The 17,709-nt window shown below is 33.3% G+C and overlaps 2 protein-coding genes across 4 annotated transcripts; both read right to left on the bottom strand.

Annotated features, from left to right (window-relative positions):
- Positions 1-3,505: 3,505 nt before the first annotated feature.
- LOC140891361 (growth-regulating factor 1-like) lies at positions 3,506-5,376 on the bottom strand. 3 transcript variants are annotated; one of them, XM_073299819.1, is made up of 4 exons: positions 4,782-5,376; positions 4,316-4,691; positions 3,844-4,224; positions 3,506-3,762 (listed from the first exon to the last, which is right to left on the bottom strand). In XM_073299819.1, coding segments are annotated over exons 1-4 (954 nt in total). In that variant the 5' UTR covers positions 4,978-5,376; the 3' UTR covers positions 3,506-3,761. The 3 variants fall into 3 exon arrangements, with proteins under 3 accessions (XP_073155920.1, XP_073155921.1, XP_073155919.1); XM_073299820.1 differs by having other exon boundaries at positions 4,785-5,376; XM_073299818.1 differs by having other exon boundaries at positions 4,316-5,376.
- A 2,733-nt stretch (positions 5,377-8,109) lies between these two features.
- Positions 8,110-17,374, bottom strand: LOC140891360 (O-fucosyltransferase 35). Its single transcript, XM_073299816.1, has 9 exons — positions 16,799-17,374; positions 14,484-14,609; positions 14,321-14,393; positions 14,168-14,238; positions 13,993-14,081; positions 13,391-13,523; positions 10,992-11,224; positions 9,146-9,622; positions 8,110-8,890 (listed from the first exon to the last, which is right to left on the bottom strand). Exons 1-9 carry the CDS (start codon positions 17,291-17,293, stop codon positions 8,677-8,679), a joined length of 1,911 nt encoding a protein of 636 aa, XP_073155917.1. The 5' UTR covers positions 17,294-17,374; the 3' UTR covers positions 8,110-8,676.
- Between the last annotated feature and the right edge of the window lie 335 nt (positions 17,375-17,709).

The raw sequence follows: 17,709 nt of genomic DNA, 5'->3' as shown, positions 1-17,709 counted from the left end.
TGATTTCTGAGTATTGCTATTTTTCATGTTTGCCTGTGGAAGCTCAATCTAGCATTTATGAATATATGCACAATCTATTTTGCATCAAGATGATTTACCTAATTACCTTTATCTTTGTTAGAACAGTACATTTTAGATTGTCTCGAGTTTTTAACTAAGAGTCTATATACTATATTTAGTGAGAGGCTTATAGTAACATTTTTGGTGGTGGTGTGATTTTTCAAAAATAACAAATTTATCTCTCAAATAATGAAATTGTTACATTTTTATTCAATAAAAAATATCATTAAATTTATTTTCGTAATTTGAAGTTCTCTTATAATCAGTTTCATCCATCATATGATTAATACAAGACACGCAGTTCTGTGTTTTCATTCGATATTATTACATGTAGTGTTTTCAAAAGTTTGATTAAGCATTGTTTAATTTCGTTTAAGTTTGAAATTTTTCAAAAATGTTTCGCTTCGATAAAAAAGGTCAATCATAGGTTGATTATATTAGGTGTCATTAAATACATTTAAATGTAACATTTCTAAAAACCAAAATTAATTAATAAGACGAAGAAGATACAAATTAGCGATTTTATTAGTCAGTGATGCTAGCAATGTTGAAAATATACAATCTTGGATAGTTAAGTGTAGCCCGTGTAAGGATGAGTATGTAGTACATATTGAAAGATATTAATGCTAATGTTTTAACACCAGTTAATTGAGTTTGCATTTAATGACACGGTGGATAAAATGAATGATAAAATAGATTTAATTAGAATTTTACAAAAAATTAATGCATCCACTTAAATTTATTAAATTTATGTATTATTTACACCACTAATTTGTTTGAGATAATTAAAATTATAGTTTAAATTAAAAACGTTTTTTTTTTCTTACGATTAAGCTCGTATTTTTCCTGTAAGTGTAAAAAACTTGAAGCTTGCCTCCCAAACTTCGACGCATTTGACGTTTTTTTAAAACTTGATTACATGTTCATATCCATTGGATTAGCCGAAGTAAATGGATATTTGACTATTTGAGCACATTACATGTGAAGGCTGGAGAGCGTTATCTGATAAAATGGAAACGAAATGGTATGTATGATCTTTGACATAATAAAGTCGTGCGTTTTTGGAATAAATTTTTAAATATTTTAGTATATACTCCCACCGTAGATTATATAGGTTTTTTTTTTTTTGGGGTTATCTCATATATATAATCCAATTTTAAAATTTAGTAGAATGTTTTCTTGTTTGTTTGTTTTTTTATTATTGATGATATATCCATATTAATTCAGTTTTGGAAATATATGATCTTTTCAGATGATATAAACAAAATTAAGATATGAAGTTTGTTTTAAAAGGTAATAGGGCTAAAATCCTTCTACCCTTTATTTTATTAAGTTTCAGTACACATGAGAATTTTGTTGTTACGCACTCTCCCTTAAAAACCCTTTATATTTGTTTGAACTTAGCATGGTTAAACTTAAAGTCACTCTAATACCCTTTAATACTTTTTAAAAATCTCTAAATTACCTACACCTCGTTTTATTATTGTTTTCTTCCTCCATTCAACTAAATATAAATCGATGCAGAAGAATTGTTAAAAATATATATATATTTTTTAAAAATAATTGACCGAGGTTAGACGATAATAAAATATTTTAAGAAAAAAAATTTGTCAACGACAAGTAAAATATTCGATAAATATTTTGCAAAATCGCGTATTTATGATGTAATTGTAACTTGATATCAATTATCCGTAAATAATTAGAAGTTATGATGTTCTTTATTCCAATTAAATTTTAAGGACTATGATTGCATAATTACTCGATCCAAATACAATGTAGGTAATATTATTAGACAATAACTGTTCGAAATTTATGCTGGCGAATATGATACTATGTTTAGTACGGACGAAATATTTATTTACATAACATAAAACATTGGAGGAACCTATTGGAGAAAGTAATCTTAAATGCTTGGCCAGTAGTGTTAATTGTTTGAATGAACATGGTTAAATATAGGGTAGGTCATTAAGTGCAAGTAATACGGTAAATTGGAGCATCTTTTCTTTTATTTGATAGTATCATTTGACAGGGTTCATTTTAACCTACCTTTACATGCACTAACCCATGATAAATTTAAGGGTCTTCATTTAACAATACATGTGGGATCCCACAACAATAAATTTTCATCAAGGAATCCGGGATTTTAATACAATTACAATAAAATTTCTTCTATTTTATAATTTGGAACTTAATTTTTTTTGTAAAAAATATATTTCATAGTCTAGCTAGTATCGACTTTTGGGATCCTGTTTTTCGATTAGCATATATAATTTGTGTTATGGGCGATCGATGAAGCTGCATTCGATGGCCGGCAAAGCACGAGACATAAATTTCTTATCTTTTACCTAAAACATCCACGTAGCCTGCACTCGATGATCAAGAGTTAAGAAAAGTTGTAATTTTTAGTCCCGTGAGTTGGTATAATTTTTCAAAGTTTAGTCTTAGGTTACTGGATTTTTTTTTTTTTGGGTTTTGGTTTTTTTTTTTCCTCTTTTTTTTCTTAATCCGAAGTCACTAAATCAATCAAATAATATTTATTTAACGTCGATGTTCTACTATAAAACTCGTGTGATTAAAATTAAGCTTATATTATACATATTAAAATATACCTAATCAAACTAAAACAAAACAAGTTTTTCCCCTGATTTGTGACTATTGAGTATCATATTTTTTTCTCTTTATTTTTCCGTAATTGTATTTTAATTTGTGTAACATATGATTAATTCTTATCAAATGAGTCTTATAGGAGAATATCGACACCAAATAATTAATTTTCGATTGATTTAATGACTTTCGATTAAAAAAAACTAAAACCCCCCAAAAAAATCAAGTTATTAGACTAAGATATCAAATGTCATAGAGTCGACTAGAACAAAAAACCAAGCTAACTTATATGACTAAATATGCGATTTCGCCTCAAGTTTTTTGAACGAATCTTTACCATAAGACTTGCTCAATGCAATTTAATGAACTAACCTGATTTACAGGTAATAACATTAGTCAAAGAGTTATCGAGTGAGGAAGACAAAAAACAAAAAAAGTATTAATGATATTTTCTTCTCTCATTTATTTATTTATTATTATTTCTTTTCTTTTTTTTTTTTCCTACGAAAATTTGATACCCTATTTCTTATACCCAAGCATTAAAAATTAGCCGAGAATCAAAAGGACAGAAAAAAAATACAATTCTGAAATTGATATTCAGCTCGGGCCAAGAACAAGAAAATTACAGTAGAGGCCCACAAAACTTACTGTTAAGAAAAGTTAGTGTTTTGAAAGTGAAGACACAGAAGACAGTCAAGGCTGTATCTATCTACCGATATTATATCTGTGCATGTATCTATTCCCCTCTGATGCAAAAATGAAAGAAAAAAGTACACAGCATGTTAGCAAAAATGGCAGATACCTTTCAAACAAAAATAAATACCACTACCAGTGATAGCAAACAAATACAAATATCGTCTGAAAAAGCAAAATCCCGAAGTGATTTCCCAGTTACCTTACATGGATTCCTCTGACCCCTTCCTCTACTTACAGACACACCACATTTTTTTTTTAAAAAAAATAAAATTATATATAGAAGTTAAGAAACTGTGTTCCCACATGTCTACTGATGGCTTAAGCAGAAAGAAGATCTGTCCTATCAGAATTTAAATTACTCTGCTGCCCCTTTTGATGCCAAGAACCATACTCCGTGGATCTCTGCAAGAACAGTGAAAGTTTTAGTTGAATTTGCGGTTTAATTGTCTGTGTTATGGTTTGAGAAATTTCTCTCATACTTACTATTTTTGTGTCATGAAGAAGTCATGCATAGACTTCGGTACAGAATTTGAAAGGTGAGTCTTGTTGTGGATTGACATTTTATCATCAGAATTCAGCCAAGAATCTTTGTTGTCCTTGTTTGGGCTTTCGTCAAGAAAATGATGCATGATTTTCTTGGGGTGATGGGAATCAGGAATGTCCAAGTTGTAATCTTTCAGGCTCTGTAAATGTTGGCCAGTCTGGAAATCACAAGCATAAGGCTTGTGTTTCATGTGGGACAGAGAAGAACCTATGGTGAGTGGCGCCAGTTGCCAAGTGGAATCATCGTTAGAGATTGGATTCGCCTCTGCGAAAAACGTGTGTTCGTTGATTTCCCTTTTCAGACCATGTCCATTGCTGCTTCTGCAAAACCAAGAATCATCTCAATAATATAGCCAAGAATATGCAATGGTCGATAAATGATGTTTTAATTTACCATCAACTACACACGAACCTGTAATCTTTGCCATGTAGAGGGGAACAAGCGGCGGAATCCATGAAAAAGCTGGTGGGATTTTCTTGCAAGCCGCCGATGGATGAACGTCTTGAAGACAGATTCGGTGAAGTGAAAGAGTGTGCTTTTCGGGGTGTTGGTGAGTTGATGATTGGAATAGCATTTGGGGGTGTTATTGCTGATTTTGGTGGCGTCGACAGTATTTCCACAGGCTTTCTTGAACGGTTTCTGCCTCTGTGCATGTGTCTTTCACAGTACTTGGAATCAGGATATGCTTCTTTGGAACACCTCCATTTCTTCCCATCTGTTCTTCGGCATCTCCCCGGTTCTGGATCTATTTTCCTCCCAAACCCCACTTGGAATCCATTCCATCCAACTGCGGAAAAATTAAAGCAAATCATCAGTTCTGAATGAAAAGCAAACACAAGATAAAATCCAACATACAAGAAATGAAAACATAGAGTACTACTAGTGTGTTGGGGTTGTTGCAGGAGAAAACTCGAGGAAAACGAGGAATCCAAGCTTCTTCTGATGGAGAAGAGGAGATCCGGCGGAACAGGGATTCCAGAAGCCATGTACTTGAAAACAAGAGCTTGGTGTTCAAGCTCTTGCCACTGGATTGCAGTGAAAGGGTACCTACAGCTTCCACCACCACTCATCATCAAGAAACCAGAGATATCACGCTTTTCAAGCCCCAGATCAAGAATCGGAGTACAGATACTGAGAAAACAGTGAGAAGGGTTCTTGCAAAAAAATAATAATAATTCTTTTTGTGGATTTTATTTTTGTATGTGTGTTGGTGTTGAATATAAATGATGCTAAAGAGTTAGAGCCGGTGGAGTGAATGCATTTTGCAGACTGGAAGATGTATTTATTTGAGGGACCATTTTCAATATTTTTTGTTGCAGAATCTTCTTCTGTACATGGATAAAAACTAATGGTTCTGGATCACATTTCCCCTCTGCCAAATTTCCCCTCTTTTTTTTTCTCTCGATCCTCTCACACACACTAGAGCACGCACGAAAACACACACTCATGACAGTGTTCTGAGCACAAATTATGACTAGTGCTGCAGCGACAGGTTTGCAGGCATCTGCTGCAACTATGCTGTCTTTATGGCAGCTCCTGTCTCTGACAATTATACGGAAATCCATAAACTATACCCTTTATTTTTAAATAAAAAAAACTCAGTAAACTACTCTTATTCTGATCTTAATTTATTGATCTTGTCGTTAATATTTTTTATATATATGGGATAAATTTTTGAACTAACACAATAACAGAAAAATCACGTTAGAAGCTAAATTGCATTCAGAAATTTTTGTGGTTGAATCGTTTAAAAATGTATTGATAGAAAAAATCGAACTGGTTTATCAAAAATTTGAGTTTGAATTTTTTTTGAGCAGCGGTGGATCATGAAAAGATAGTACGGTTTAAATAGCTTTTACTGACAAATGGGGGAGTGGCTGTATCCACTAAAACTTTAACTTTTAATCTAGGCTCTGTTACTTTTACCAGTGGAAGCTGTTACCCTCCACTTACTTACTTGCATTGTTTGTTTTAACTTTCTTGATTTGGGGATACTCTCACTTTATTTGTAATCTTGAAAGTTTCGATTTCTTTCTCTCCTTTTTTCTGTTTTGAAATTGAAATATAAAATTGGTAAGTCTGATTTTCTGTTTTGGAAAATTTTGAATATTTATTTTCAAAAATCGAATCATTTTTTTTAAAAAAAAATTTAAGTTTTTCGAAAAATAAAATTTATTATGGTGATACAATAGTTACAATTTTTTATCATATAATAATCGATATTTTGATAATGTTAAAATAATAAATAAAAATTTGGATTAAATAATACATTATTAATCACCACCACTGAATACCTGATACGATGGTGAAAAATGCATAATATAAAAATAATAAATCAATGTATTTAGACGAAAAAATGGTGCATGACACAAATACTTTATAAAATTTGAGTCAAACATTAGATAAAACAAGAATGCATAATCAATTTGTTTGTATATGTATTTATAAAATATATTTTTTAAAAAATTTTATAAAATGTTTAAAAGTTGCTTTAAAAATAAATATATGTTTGAAAAACTATTCTTCAAAAACATCATTCATTTTTTAGAAATTATATTTGAAAAACATTTTTTAATAATATTTTACAAAAATCTTGTCCAAGCATATATTTAGTTATTTTCACTTATAACGCTAAAAATATTTTTAAAGTATGTGTTCAAACGAAACCTCAATGTTTTATCTTGTGCACCAAGCGAAAATGTAGGAAAATAATTAATTTTTTTTAAAAGAGGGAAACAATCACATTTAATTGATGCTTGCTGCTTGGGGTCAAAATTTACTCGGGTCTTTGTTATAATTTGACTAATAATAGCATCAAACTTTCGATAGGATTCACACAGTCAAGTTATTGATACTATATTTTATTATTAATTTCACAATTTCATGCTGCAACATTTTAAAATCATAATATTGAATAATATTATTCCAATGAACTCAATTGTTCAACTTTATATTTAAAAATATGTATTGGCAAGTAGATAAAAAAGAAAGAAACCAGATGGATGAAGTAGCACAAGACGACTCTTCAGCTTGAAAATAAAATTAAACAAGTCTTATTATTGTGTTTTGGGTACCATCAAATCAGAAAAATGTCCAAAAAGATACTGTACAACATGACATTGAAGAAAAAGAATGACCAAGTGTAGAATGACAACGGATTTCTGCATTCAATGTCTCCTATATTCAATATACTCACGAATACGTGGGTGGGTCAAGATAAAAACCAGATAAATGAGCTAAACTCGAGTTCGAGTTCATGAACCATATAAACGAAATTTGCACGAATGGTAAGAAAGTTGAGCTCGAGATCGAGCTCATGCTCGTGACTTTGTAAACGAATATGTTCGCGAGCTTACTAACATCCTTAAGCTTAAGTTCGGCACAAGTTGAATCCGAGATCGAGATCAAGCTCATAACTCAGTAAACAAACATGTTCACGAACTTACGAATGTCCTTAAGCTCAAGATCAACTCGATCAAATTGTGGAACTCAAAATCGAGCTCGACTCGATAAAATTAACGAACAATCTCAAACGAACTTTTTATCGACCCAAGCTCCAATAGCTAGCGAACGGCCTAATTCGTTTACATCCCTACTTCTTTAAATTTTATCATTTTCACATTTGTTAAAACAGAGAATGTCAAATGCATTAAATACAATGTGATGATGCACAAATCCCATGCGGAAACTATTGTTTGGCTATCATATTTGCATTGGTACCACTTATATGTTAAAGGCAGTATTTGGGAGAGTTTGTTTGGAAACATTTATCAATTTTTCAATTTTTTCTTAACAAGTGCTTCCTAGAAGCACTCTCAAACACTACCTATATGGTGTGGCTTATTGTACAAACTCAAATGCAGTCAAACTTTTACTCAAATGAAAGGAATAATATGCAAATATGTGAATTTAAACAGAGTAGGATTGCTTTGGTCAAGAATCTAGACTTTGTGGTGACTGATATGATGACCTGCAGATTTTGGAGCTAGGACAGCTTACTTTTGAAGTGATAAAGAAGATTTCTTGGTGTCCAAAAACACCAGCAAGAGGCAGAATACATTCACATCTACATGATATATATTTACCTCCCTATATATCAAAATATATAATCATTGCATCAAATTCTTGTCCCATACAAGCATAAAAGTGGCATGCCAATATTCTTCCACAAGCCAAGAGCAAAAAGGAACCATTCAGCCTTATCAAATAAATCATAGTAACATTGGCATGAATAAAAGATACAACACACCATGTGATACAAGATTTGGATAAAAATAGTTCATTGAATAAAACCACAAGCCACAATCCAAGAGATGATTAGTTCACAATAAACTACAATCGAAGTTCATATGCATGTTTCCACTATGATAAATAGTATGTTCATCCGTGAATTCATCAATGGCTGTGGGTAAATATATCTATGTAGTATATGTGGTCTGTAAACGGCTTCAATATCACTTCCAAGAACTTAACCAATGGAGTGTGTCTAAATCCATTGAAGCTATATACTGATCCACGAATAATGAGTATATTTTTACCTATTTGCAGCTACACAATCTGTGCAATCAAAGATATTTACCCAAAAATGTGAGTTACACCTTTCTTGGTATGCTAGCCTGATTTGTGGCCGGCGAACTTCTCTGGAGAAACGATTCCGGTGTTCTGGCAAAATCAGTAGGGTATTCTTGATTGTCGATGGATGATTTGGCAGCACATTCTTGTCTTCTCTCTGATTTGAAGCCTTGATCTTGAAACAATGGGGTAAAGCATGACTAGTTCGAGCTCATATATTCAGGGGTTCTCTCACAAATACAACCAGGAAGGGGGTTTGCATAAAAACTCTCTTCCAACTTCGGAAACTCGCCAACCTCCCTCATATATGGGCCTCCCAGACGATCCTTGTGAAACTTTTTTACTTTAGACCGAAATTTCTTCCAAGAAATCTTTCCCTCGTCAAACTCATCAACAAGTTTTACAAAATTCATCCTGCATGAAGGAAAACAGAAACAAATGACTTAAATAATGCCACACTGGGTTTAGCTGTTATATCCCGAAAAATATTTTCTTGAACTGAAAGCAGGTGCTCCACACAAAAACAATTAACATTTATTCGTAAGAGCTTTAAAATTGCAAGTTTCGCTTATCAAATTCCACTAAAATCTCCAGAATTTGACTCCATCTTAATCATCTCGGTGCCGCCGATTGATAGCATGAAAAATTAATGGAAGTTTGTAGGCTAACCTATCTGGGTTAATGGTTTTCTTGAAACCTTCAAAACGTCTATGACCTTGTACTGCCTTGGCCATGTTACCATCATATGTGTAAACAAATACGTCACTTTGAAGGGCAACAACGTAGTCCAAACCAGCAAGCATGTTTTGATGATTTACGAATGGACTTAGCTCTTCCACTGTTGTTAGAGATGAGTGGGAAAATAGATATGGATAACTATCCGTAAGATACTGCATGCTGCCGTTTCCATACGCTTCACCAGCCACCAAGTAAATTTTAGTCTTGGATGGGAAATCAAGGGCTTTAAGCAAGAGTGCAGTTTCCCTAGGGGTCATAGGGCAGCCACCAAGCTTTCTTTTTTCTACCCCATCGATTTCTTTCTCCTTCCAATGACTGACCTCATAACGCATTTGCCGAAGTTCATTATCTTCTTCAGCAGTCAAACTATGGCTGCATCCCGTAAACGCAAGCATGTCCTTCTCGTATCTGCAAGGAAATTTATCAATGAATGAGCCAACCAATAGATGTCCCAATATACACTCGAATGTGAAACGGTTACTTCGGAAAAGACAGGAAGTCATGCTTAAGAATTGCTGTATTAAGACAAATGCTAAATTCTTGTTTATCCAAGATGCAACCTTATAAAACCTAGGGAAAATTGATGATTGGACCAAAAGATAATTGATAATTTCATGTGAACGAGGCTATTCTACTGTCCAAAAGTCCTGTCAAATACAATAGAAAAAACCACAAGATGGTACTCCACAAGGTTAAGTTTCATAATGGAGATCTTAATGCTATTAGCATGAACTGGATAAGGTTAAAGCAAGAAAAGATCAAAGAACACCACACAGCAAAAGAATTAATCCTAGTGCTACAACATGGAAAGGACATGACCACACCAAAAGGAGAAAAATAATAAAATTAAGAACTCCATAGCAGGGTTCTGAATCTCAGTCGCTAGCAAAACTGTCTGAATTTTGACCAATCCGAACTTGAAACAAAGCAACTAGACCGCTCATTTTATCCCTCAAAAGGTTAAAAATCCACCATATATGATGGAACCAGTACAGAGATGGTCATTCAGCGAGAGGACTGCAGAAAGGTAATTGGATGAACCCAGGCTGCACCATGGTTCAGTTTGACTCTTGTTTTGAACCAAATAAAAATATAGAAAAGACTGTTCCTTTTCAAACTGGAATTCTGTCAGGACCAGATTGACCAGTCATTTTTATCAAAGAAATGTTACCTTTATGAAGTAAAAAATGACAGGAAGTAGATAGATAACAAAAATAAATTGAACACGGATGGATTCTGTCTAAAAACTCTCTGCTGAATCTTCCCAAGCTGACTTATTTTTTTCAATGCAACAACGATAAAATTGAGACCTAGTGTAAAATTAAAGAGATCTTTTACAAGATCAATTTGTCCCCTTTAGTTTGTTTATTGATATTTTAGAGTAAGATTTACATATTTTGAAAAGGGGTGAGCATCAGTTAAATTCTTTTTCAAGTACTGATTTACACCATGAATGTCACACTTCTCAGTGGTAACTACCCAGTCACAAGATGAATCAAGGAGTTATGTTTCAACAACATTCTTAGAGATGAATGAAATAGCAAGAGATATTATTGATCATATTTTTTCATATCCTTTTTGCAATATTTTCATTACGTAAACAGGTGCACAGAGTCATAGGTCCATGCCACAATGGCAGAATGGAGATATGTTTCAAATTCGTAAACAAAATTTTTGAGAAACTCTCATATCATCCCACAGGGTTTATTTTAAGGAACTCCAAGTTAAAAGAAAACAAGGACAACTATTTCAAAATTAAGTAGGAACCAGAGCAAACCTCAAATGCAGAGCAAGGTAAGGTCCATCTGATTGTCGCATTCTTGACACCAGAAGTCTCCCTAGATCTTCGACTGGGGCAGAATATTTCAATGCTCTATAGTTTACACGGCATCTTAGCTTTTGTATAGTATCGGGAAGGCCATTGTTGGCAATTCGAGAATCGGTATGAGTAAAGTACATCACTTTATGCTGCTTCAATAGGGGAAGCACCTCGGATTTATAGTAACTAACCTGAATCAGAGAATTCACATAATTAAGCTATGCAGGAGCTACGAGCACACCCAATTAACAAGGAGGATCACAAATAGTACAATACTATTTGCAAGCGCAGATAAGATATATCTTATATTTACCTATCATCTAATATATACGTACAACACTATTTGAAAACGCAGAAAAGCTGATCCAGGAATAATTGGATAACAGGCAAATCTAATATATGTTTTCCCTAATTGAGTGGTATCTGCATAGTTCTAGTCTAGGATTCACAGAACTTTCTAAATTTTTACTGGCTTCAATATTCTAATATTTCAAGCAGAATCCACCACAATTATGGCCACCAAGTAGTTATGACTTATGACTTGTATATGTATACAGTAAATAAATTCCACATTTGCAAAGCCCAGCTGGAGACATAATTTGGTTCAAACGTGAAAGTAAGTTTGTAGAGAGTAAAACAATTTCTTTCAATCTTGCTTAACCAAAAATTCGATTGATCTGATTATGCATGTAATTAACCAAAAAGCCAACACTTCATCCAATGAATTTACTTCCAAGTATTTATTTAAAGCGAATGGCTAAACTATGACTGTTGCTCATAATGAATGTGATGTGATTCTCACCATGATCCATGAAAAATTTCATAGAGGAAAATTCAAGGTATTTCATGCTCAACAATATGACATACTTGAGGTCAATGAAGATCACTTCCAGGCAATTCCAAGTATTGCAAATATGGAAAGACCGTGGTTGAAAATTCCAAACAGATGACCAAAAAAAGTCCAACATTGATATAATTAGCTATTGTCTTGATCCACTTAATTTTAATCAATTAGAGAGGCTTATCTATGTAAGGATATGATTTTAAATTCTGAATTGATCATGATTTGTTCTTATCTTGTTCAACCCAAACTTCTCATATTTGGATCTATCAAAAAGTGGCATCCAATAAATTAAAAACCTTCATGAAACTCTGTTCACAATTGTCACATAATCATTCGGTCAATTTTCCACGGGAATTTAATTATTCTAACCATTTCAAAACAAACTGTATGTTTAACATTTCAACTTAATATCATTTGGTCCACTTTCCAAGAGAATTTAATTATTCTTACCCATTTCAAAACTGTATTTTTAACATTAATAATTTCAAATAATAAATATCAATTACCACCTTTGATCTTAGATTAACAATTCACTAATTTTAGATGCTCAAAACATAAGTTTGAGTATTACCAGATATCATAGTTATAGTATAAAATTTTATCAATTAATACAAATTATAATTTTTCTAATTATGTTTGTGTTTCAACTTTCATGCATAATAATCTTTTTAAAAATAAGTAAGGCAAAAGGTTAATAAACATATTTGGAATATAACATAATTAAAAGGTTAATTTGATAAGTTCACTTAATTTAAGACCAAATTCATTATAATATTTTATAGGAAGCCTTTTAAGAGAATCCCTCATTTTCCAAATCATCCCAATATCTATAGCTTTCCGAATCTAGGTTGTTATCATGGAGTTAGGATTCGACTGAAGTCGTCATAAGAAAATCGGTATATTGGTAAAAGATCCCTTTAGCATATTCTCGGAGGCTCGGGGCCCCATCACAGCTCATGAGTATTCTTTTCTTTTTAGTATTGGGGGAAGTATTGGGGGAGAGAAAGTCTCGAACTTGGGACGCTCTCAAATTGGAGAATAACATGCCACTGAGCCAAATGGCTGGTGGCAACTCCATGAGTCATAACTATTCTTACTGGTCATATACATGTTTTTAATGTGTAACAAATGTTCAAAATTGCAAGACAGTAAGTGCCTACACCTCTTTTTGGCTGTAAAGGTGAAACAGAAGCATATATACTTGCTTAAATTTGACCTTACATGCTCGCAGAAGTGATATTATCATTAAGTTAATCTAACAAATTTTCATATGAATCATTTATCAAGCCAACGGTAGATGAAAGTCTCAATCTTGTTTCGCAAAAACAACAGCTGATTATTCACATAATGCCACGGGAAACATACGTCAAGATAACCATAACAAAACACAGTCGCTAGATGATAAAAGTAGTTGGCATATTCCAATCGTCATGCTGCTGAAGTTAAAAATCAGTATACTTCAATATAACTTGAAAAAAAAATTACTGGAATGATAATTAACGAGGTTTCTTACCTTAGACCAAGATATTGGAGTCTTTGCAAAGGGTTCAATTCCAGCATATTCGGGTGGTAATCCGTCAATTATGTGAACATCATCTTTTAGCGATTCGATGAAGTGTTGCCAGTCAAACAGATCTTTAAAACCACTGGATATGTCATAAATGAAAGATGTTCAGAGTTAGACATTAGCGGAATCATAAAGATGCAATAAAGCATTTAAAAATGAGCATTTTGCAGTTGGTAGCAGTAACCATTTAAATAATAAGAATAGCATGAAAAGAACTTAAAGTAACTATGTGCTAGCAAATCTTTCAAATGGGTTAATATCTCATAAGCAAGATAACATTGCACAAAGAGAAGCGGAAAAACATAGGTGGCATTTGGCTGGGCTGAAAATTGACATGACACGTAGAAAGAGATGTACAGTGGTGATTATGTGAAAATGGTAAAGTTGTCAATTTGATTTTAAAAAGTAGACAGAAAAATGAAAGACGGTTGAAGATGTCACGATTTCTTATCCACATGAAGGTTGGGATCTAGAGTTGAACTCCAGAGACCAACCAAACAAAGACAAAAATTGCAAACTTCAAATCAACAAAGAAAGTTAAAGAGCACCTCTCATCGGCCCAATATGAAGTGTGATCAAGGGATGGAAGGACAAGTGTGGCCTTCATAATTTTAGCAACAGCAACCATATCACAGATCTGCACTCTAAAACTATCCATTCATCAGACTAAATTGTTCGAAACTATACAGACATTGTAACTCATCAAACTGAAGACAAACATACCCCAAATCTCATTTGGTTTAATCCACCATTTGCATTTGTTAGAAGAAAACCATTTGTTTTCAAGTCCAGCTCTGATAAGAAGATGAGCAAAACAAGTAAGAAAAGATACATATAATCGCGTAAAATCCACGAAATTCACTCAAACACCCTTACTTTTATGATTTTTTGGATGATCAATGCACTGAGTAAAGTTCTCGCTGTCAGGCTTGGACCAAATTCCTGAATACTGAAAAAAACTCATTCAGAAAAAACAGAAAAGTGCATTCTTGAACTTCAAACTCTGAAGTATTAGATAAAATAAAAATTTACAACTCACATCAGCCATGGTAGTATGGGCATCAACGACGCCTGAGGCTACCATTGTTAAAGTTTGTTCCACCTCACTTCCCATGCTCAGAGCATCACTCCCTTCCCTATATCCATAGTCGTGAGAGATTTGATCCTGTAAAATGAACAAGGAACCAAGCCAATATTAAAAGACTGAGGAGAGCTTATTTTAATGAAGTGCGTCAGAAAACGGAAGGTAGTAAACCGTAACACAATGCACGGCCTGAAATATAGCTCTAAATATCAATATTTTTGCTTGGTAAAATGCCAAAATTATGCATCCAAGGTTGATTTCTATGCCAAAGCTTTTACTCATCAAAATCTGAAACCCGAAGCCTCCTACGTTAAGCTAAACACGAACCTATAAACATGACTTTGTTATATGTAGAAACTAGAAATGTTATGCATTCACACAATAACACGAAAACTCAATGCTGTAAGAGCCAAGAGGGCATTTTTTACTATTTATTTCTATTTGGCAATACAGACAGTACTATTAGCAACCATGTATCTAAGTCAAATTTCTTGTTGCAAGACATATTTTATATTAAAAAATTTAAAACCTCTTCATTGTAGCACGTTAATGTTTACCTGGATATCATATTGGTTAAACGAGCGTCTTGAAATCAAATGATGACTTGTTTGCAATTTAACAGTGCATAAAGAAAATGATTAGTTCCAGCCACATAATTGAACCTTCACAGTGAAAAAAAGGTGCCATTTTAGCCACTACATAAGCTCTGTTTCAAGCCACGTTTCAGTTTCCAGACATTTTTGAAAATGACTGTGATGTTCATAATTTCCTCAATTTTCTATATTTTTCTAAAACTTAACATTTTTGAAAACATGGATTTGTAGAATGGCTTTATACCCACTAAAGTCTAAACATTTCCTTTTGCAACCATATACATTCGAAAAAATTACTACTTCGGTTAGCCGGGGCAATCATTATTCTGTCTTCCTTTTTTCCATGCGAATTTTAATTAATTAACCTTTTTTCTATATCCTTGCATATCATATTTGGTAAAATTTGACAATTTAAATTAAGTGCTATACACATGTGCATTCTTTGATGCGTCCTTACTAAGTAATATAAGATAACTATATGAATTGGACAGTCGTGGACTCATGTAATAAAAATTATGTACTATGTTATATAAAGAATTATTTTTTCAATCATTTTGACCATCTAAAAATTATTTCAGTTAGGGTTTCTATTTTTGTATGCTTATAGTCTAAAACCTTTTTGGCATCCAAACATAAATCCTTTTATTTACTTCTCCATGAAAAAACAATAACCCAAAAAATTTTGTTCACTAATTGATTTAGCACTTATGGTTGTATGTTGATATGTATAATTAATATAATAATATCATTGTACAAGGTATCATCTGTTTTTTAAGAGTATCGATCATATTATCGAGATATATATTTGCGGAATTGCAACGTTTTACTTAAATTCATGTGGACATGACTTATTGAAAATCCATACTGATGGTGTATTTTGTGTTTGTTTTACACTACATTGTACCATATGCCAGTTCTCTTCATTCAAGGAGAAAAATCTTCACAAACAAAATTACAACTTTTGATTATTAATTATTAATTAAAGTTTAAATTTGTAAGTCTTTGGCCAACTTCATTTGATGAATCTAAATCGTTGATGGCGGACCTGAGATAGATCTCACACTGCTTCAACCACAAACTAAGATTTTATGGTGAAAATTGATTGGATCTGCAGCCTCGATTCTGTTCAATTTAGATTGAGTGACGATATAAAAATTCATCTACTATTAAGGAAGTATGATAATTAATGGAATTAATCGAGAGATAAGTGATAAGGAAGTCCTAATCAATGTGAAGGTAGAAAGGAGAATTTCTAATCTTTCATCACCGTTTGTTTGAGAATTCATTCCATTGACTGTTAAACAACAAGAGCCCCCGACTATAAAAAGTTATCTCCATTATTTTGTACTGCTCTAATGGGTATTTTGCTATTGATCATTTTTTCAGTCACATTCAGACGGTAGAATATGAATGTCAAGGAAATATAACCACATTAGTCGATAGGAATTACCTCTGAAAGTATATCCATTTCAAGAAAATGATAAAGCAAGTAACTACCAGCATTATTTTAACTAACTTATCGCTGTATTCCAGTCAGCAACTAAAAAAGAACACTTCCCAGTTCACATAAACATCAATAATTCCTTATAAAAAAGGATAGCTATTAAAAAAGTAATTAAAGAAAGACAACAAATAGCTATATAATAGGTAGATTCTGAGCCTAAGAACGTGAATTACCTGATTGTTTGAAAGCCTATCGACGGTAGATCCAAACCAGCCAGTAGCACAAATCTTGAAAACACCCATAAACAAGCACGCCCCACAGAACATCAAAAACATCCACTGCCCCAGCTTCTTCTTCCCTTTCAACTCCAGCCCCAATTCCCCAAAATCCACACTCAAAGATTGAATCTTTCTCCTCAGATGAACCCTCTGCGCCACGCTGCTGGCATGGGCCGCCCTAAAAGACTCGGTCCCGTCACCGGATACCGGGCTTTCAGATCTAGGAGAACTGAGCTGCTGAAGATCAATGACGTTCTCATGATGATGGTGACCACTGCTGTTTTGAGTGTTCTGCGAAGAATTATTGTTACTACTGTTGCGCTTGAATGAGTGCGCTCTTCGGGTCATTGGACCAGAGAATCTGGGGCTGTTGACGCGCTGTGAAACGCCGCCGTCATCGGTGGCGGTCGCGTGGTGGTGGTGGTGGTGGCTGTTATGCTGGTGGCCCATTTCTTGGAACGCACATCACAATGTACGCAGCAGCCAAAACTTGTGTGTGTCAGTGTGTGTTTCTGCTAACAATTATTTATATCAGTAAAATGGAATTAGAGCGGTGATACTCAAGAATACATAATAATAATATAATAATAATGCTCCCAATGGCTGATCTAGTTAATTGAGCAGGTGAGTATTTGACACAAATAAGGAGTTCAATTTTTTTTTTCCGACATCTTTTTGGATTAGTTTGTTATCTGATTAGCCTAGTTTGCAGAATATTACGTTAATTCAAAAGTTTACTTACATTGTGTTTGGAATCACGGATTTACATGGAATTTGGTGAAATTTGGAATTGAAAATACCGTTTTAGTGTTTGGCAAAACGAGATTGATATTTGATAGGATTTCATGAGATTTCATTTAACTAAG

The sequence above is a fragment of the Henckelia pumila genome, chromosome 3 (genome assembly GCF_033568475.1).
Source record: "Henckelia pumila isolate YLH828 chromosome 3, ASM3356847v2, whole genome shotgun sequence".
NCBI classification, from domain to species: Eukaryota; Viridiplantae; Streptophyta; class Magnoliopsida; order Lamiales; family Gesneriaceae; genus Henckelia; species Henckelia pumila.
The sequence above is the reverse complement of the archived record's forward strand: the minus strand, read 5'-3'. Positions and strand labels throughout refer to the sequence as shown.

Bases quoted from the DNA above. Each gene is read 5' to 3' on its own strand.
- LOC140891361 (XM_073299818.1), bottom strand. From the start codon at position 4,977: ATGATGAGTGGTGGTGGAAGCTGTAGGTACCCTTTCACTGCAATCCAG. The intron at 4,225-4,315 runs GTTCGTGTGTAG...TTGGTTTTGCAG, and splicing joins CTACATGGCAAAGATTACAG to AAGCAGCAATGGACATGGTC.
- LOC140891360 (XM_073299816.1), bottom strand. From the start codon at position 17,293: ATGGGCCACCAGCATAACAGCCACCACCACCACCACCACGCGACCGCC. The intron at 14,610-16,798 runs GTAATTCACGTT...TTCATTTTACAG, and splicing joins ATAGGCTTTCAAACAATCAG to GATCAAATCTCTCACGACTA. The intron at 14,239-14,320 runs GTAAGGGTGTTT...TCTTCTTATCAG, and splicing joins TCATCCAAAAAATCATAAAA to AGCTGGACTTGAAAACAAAT.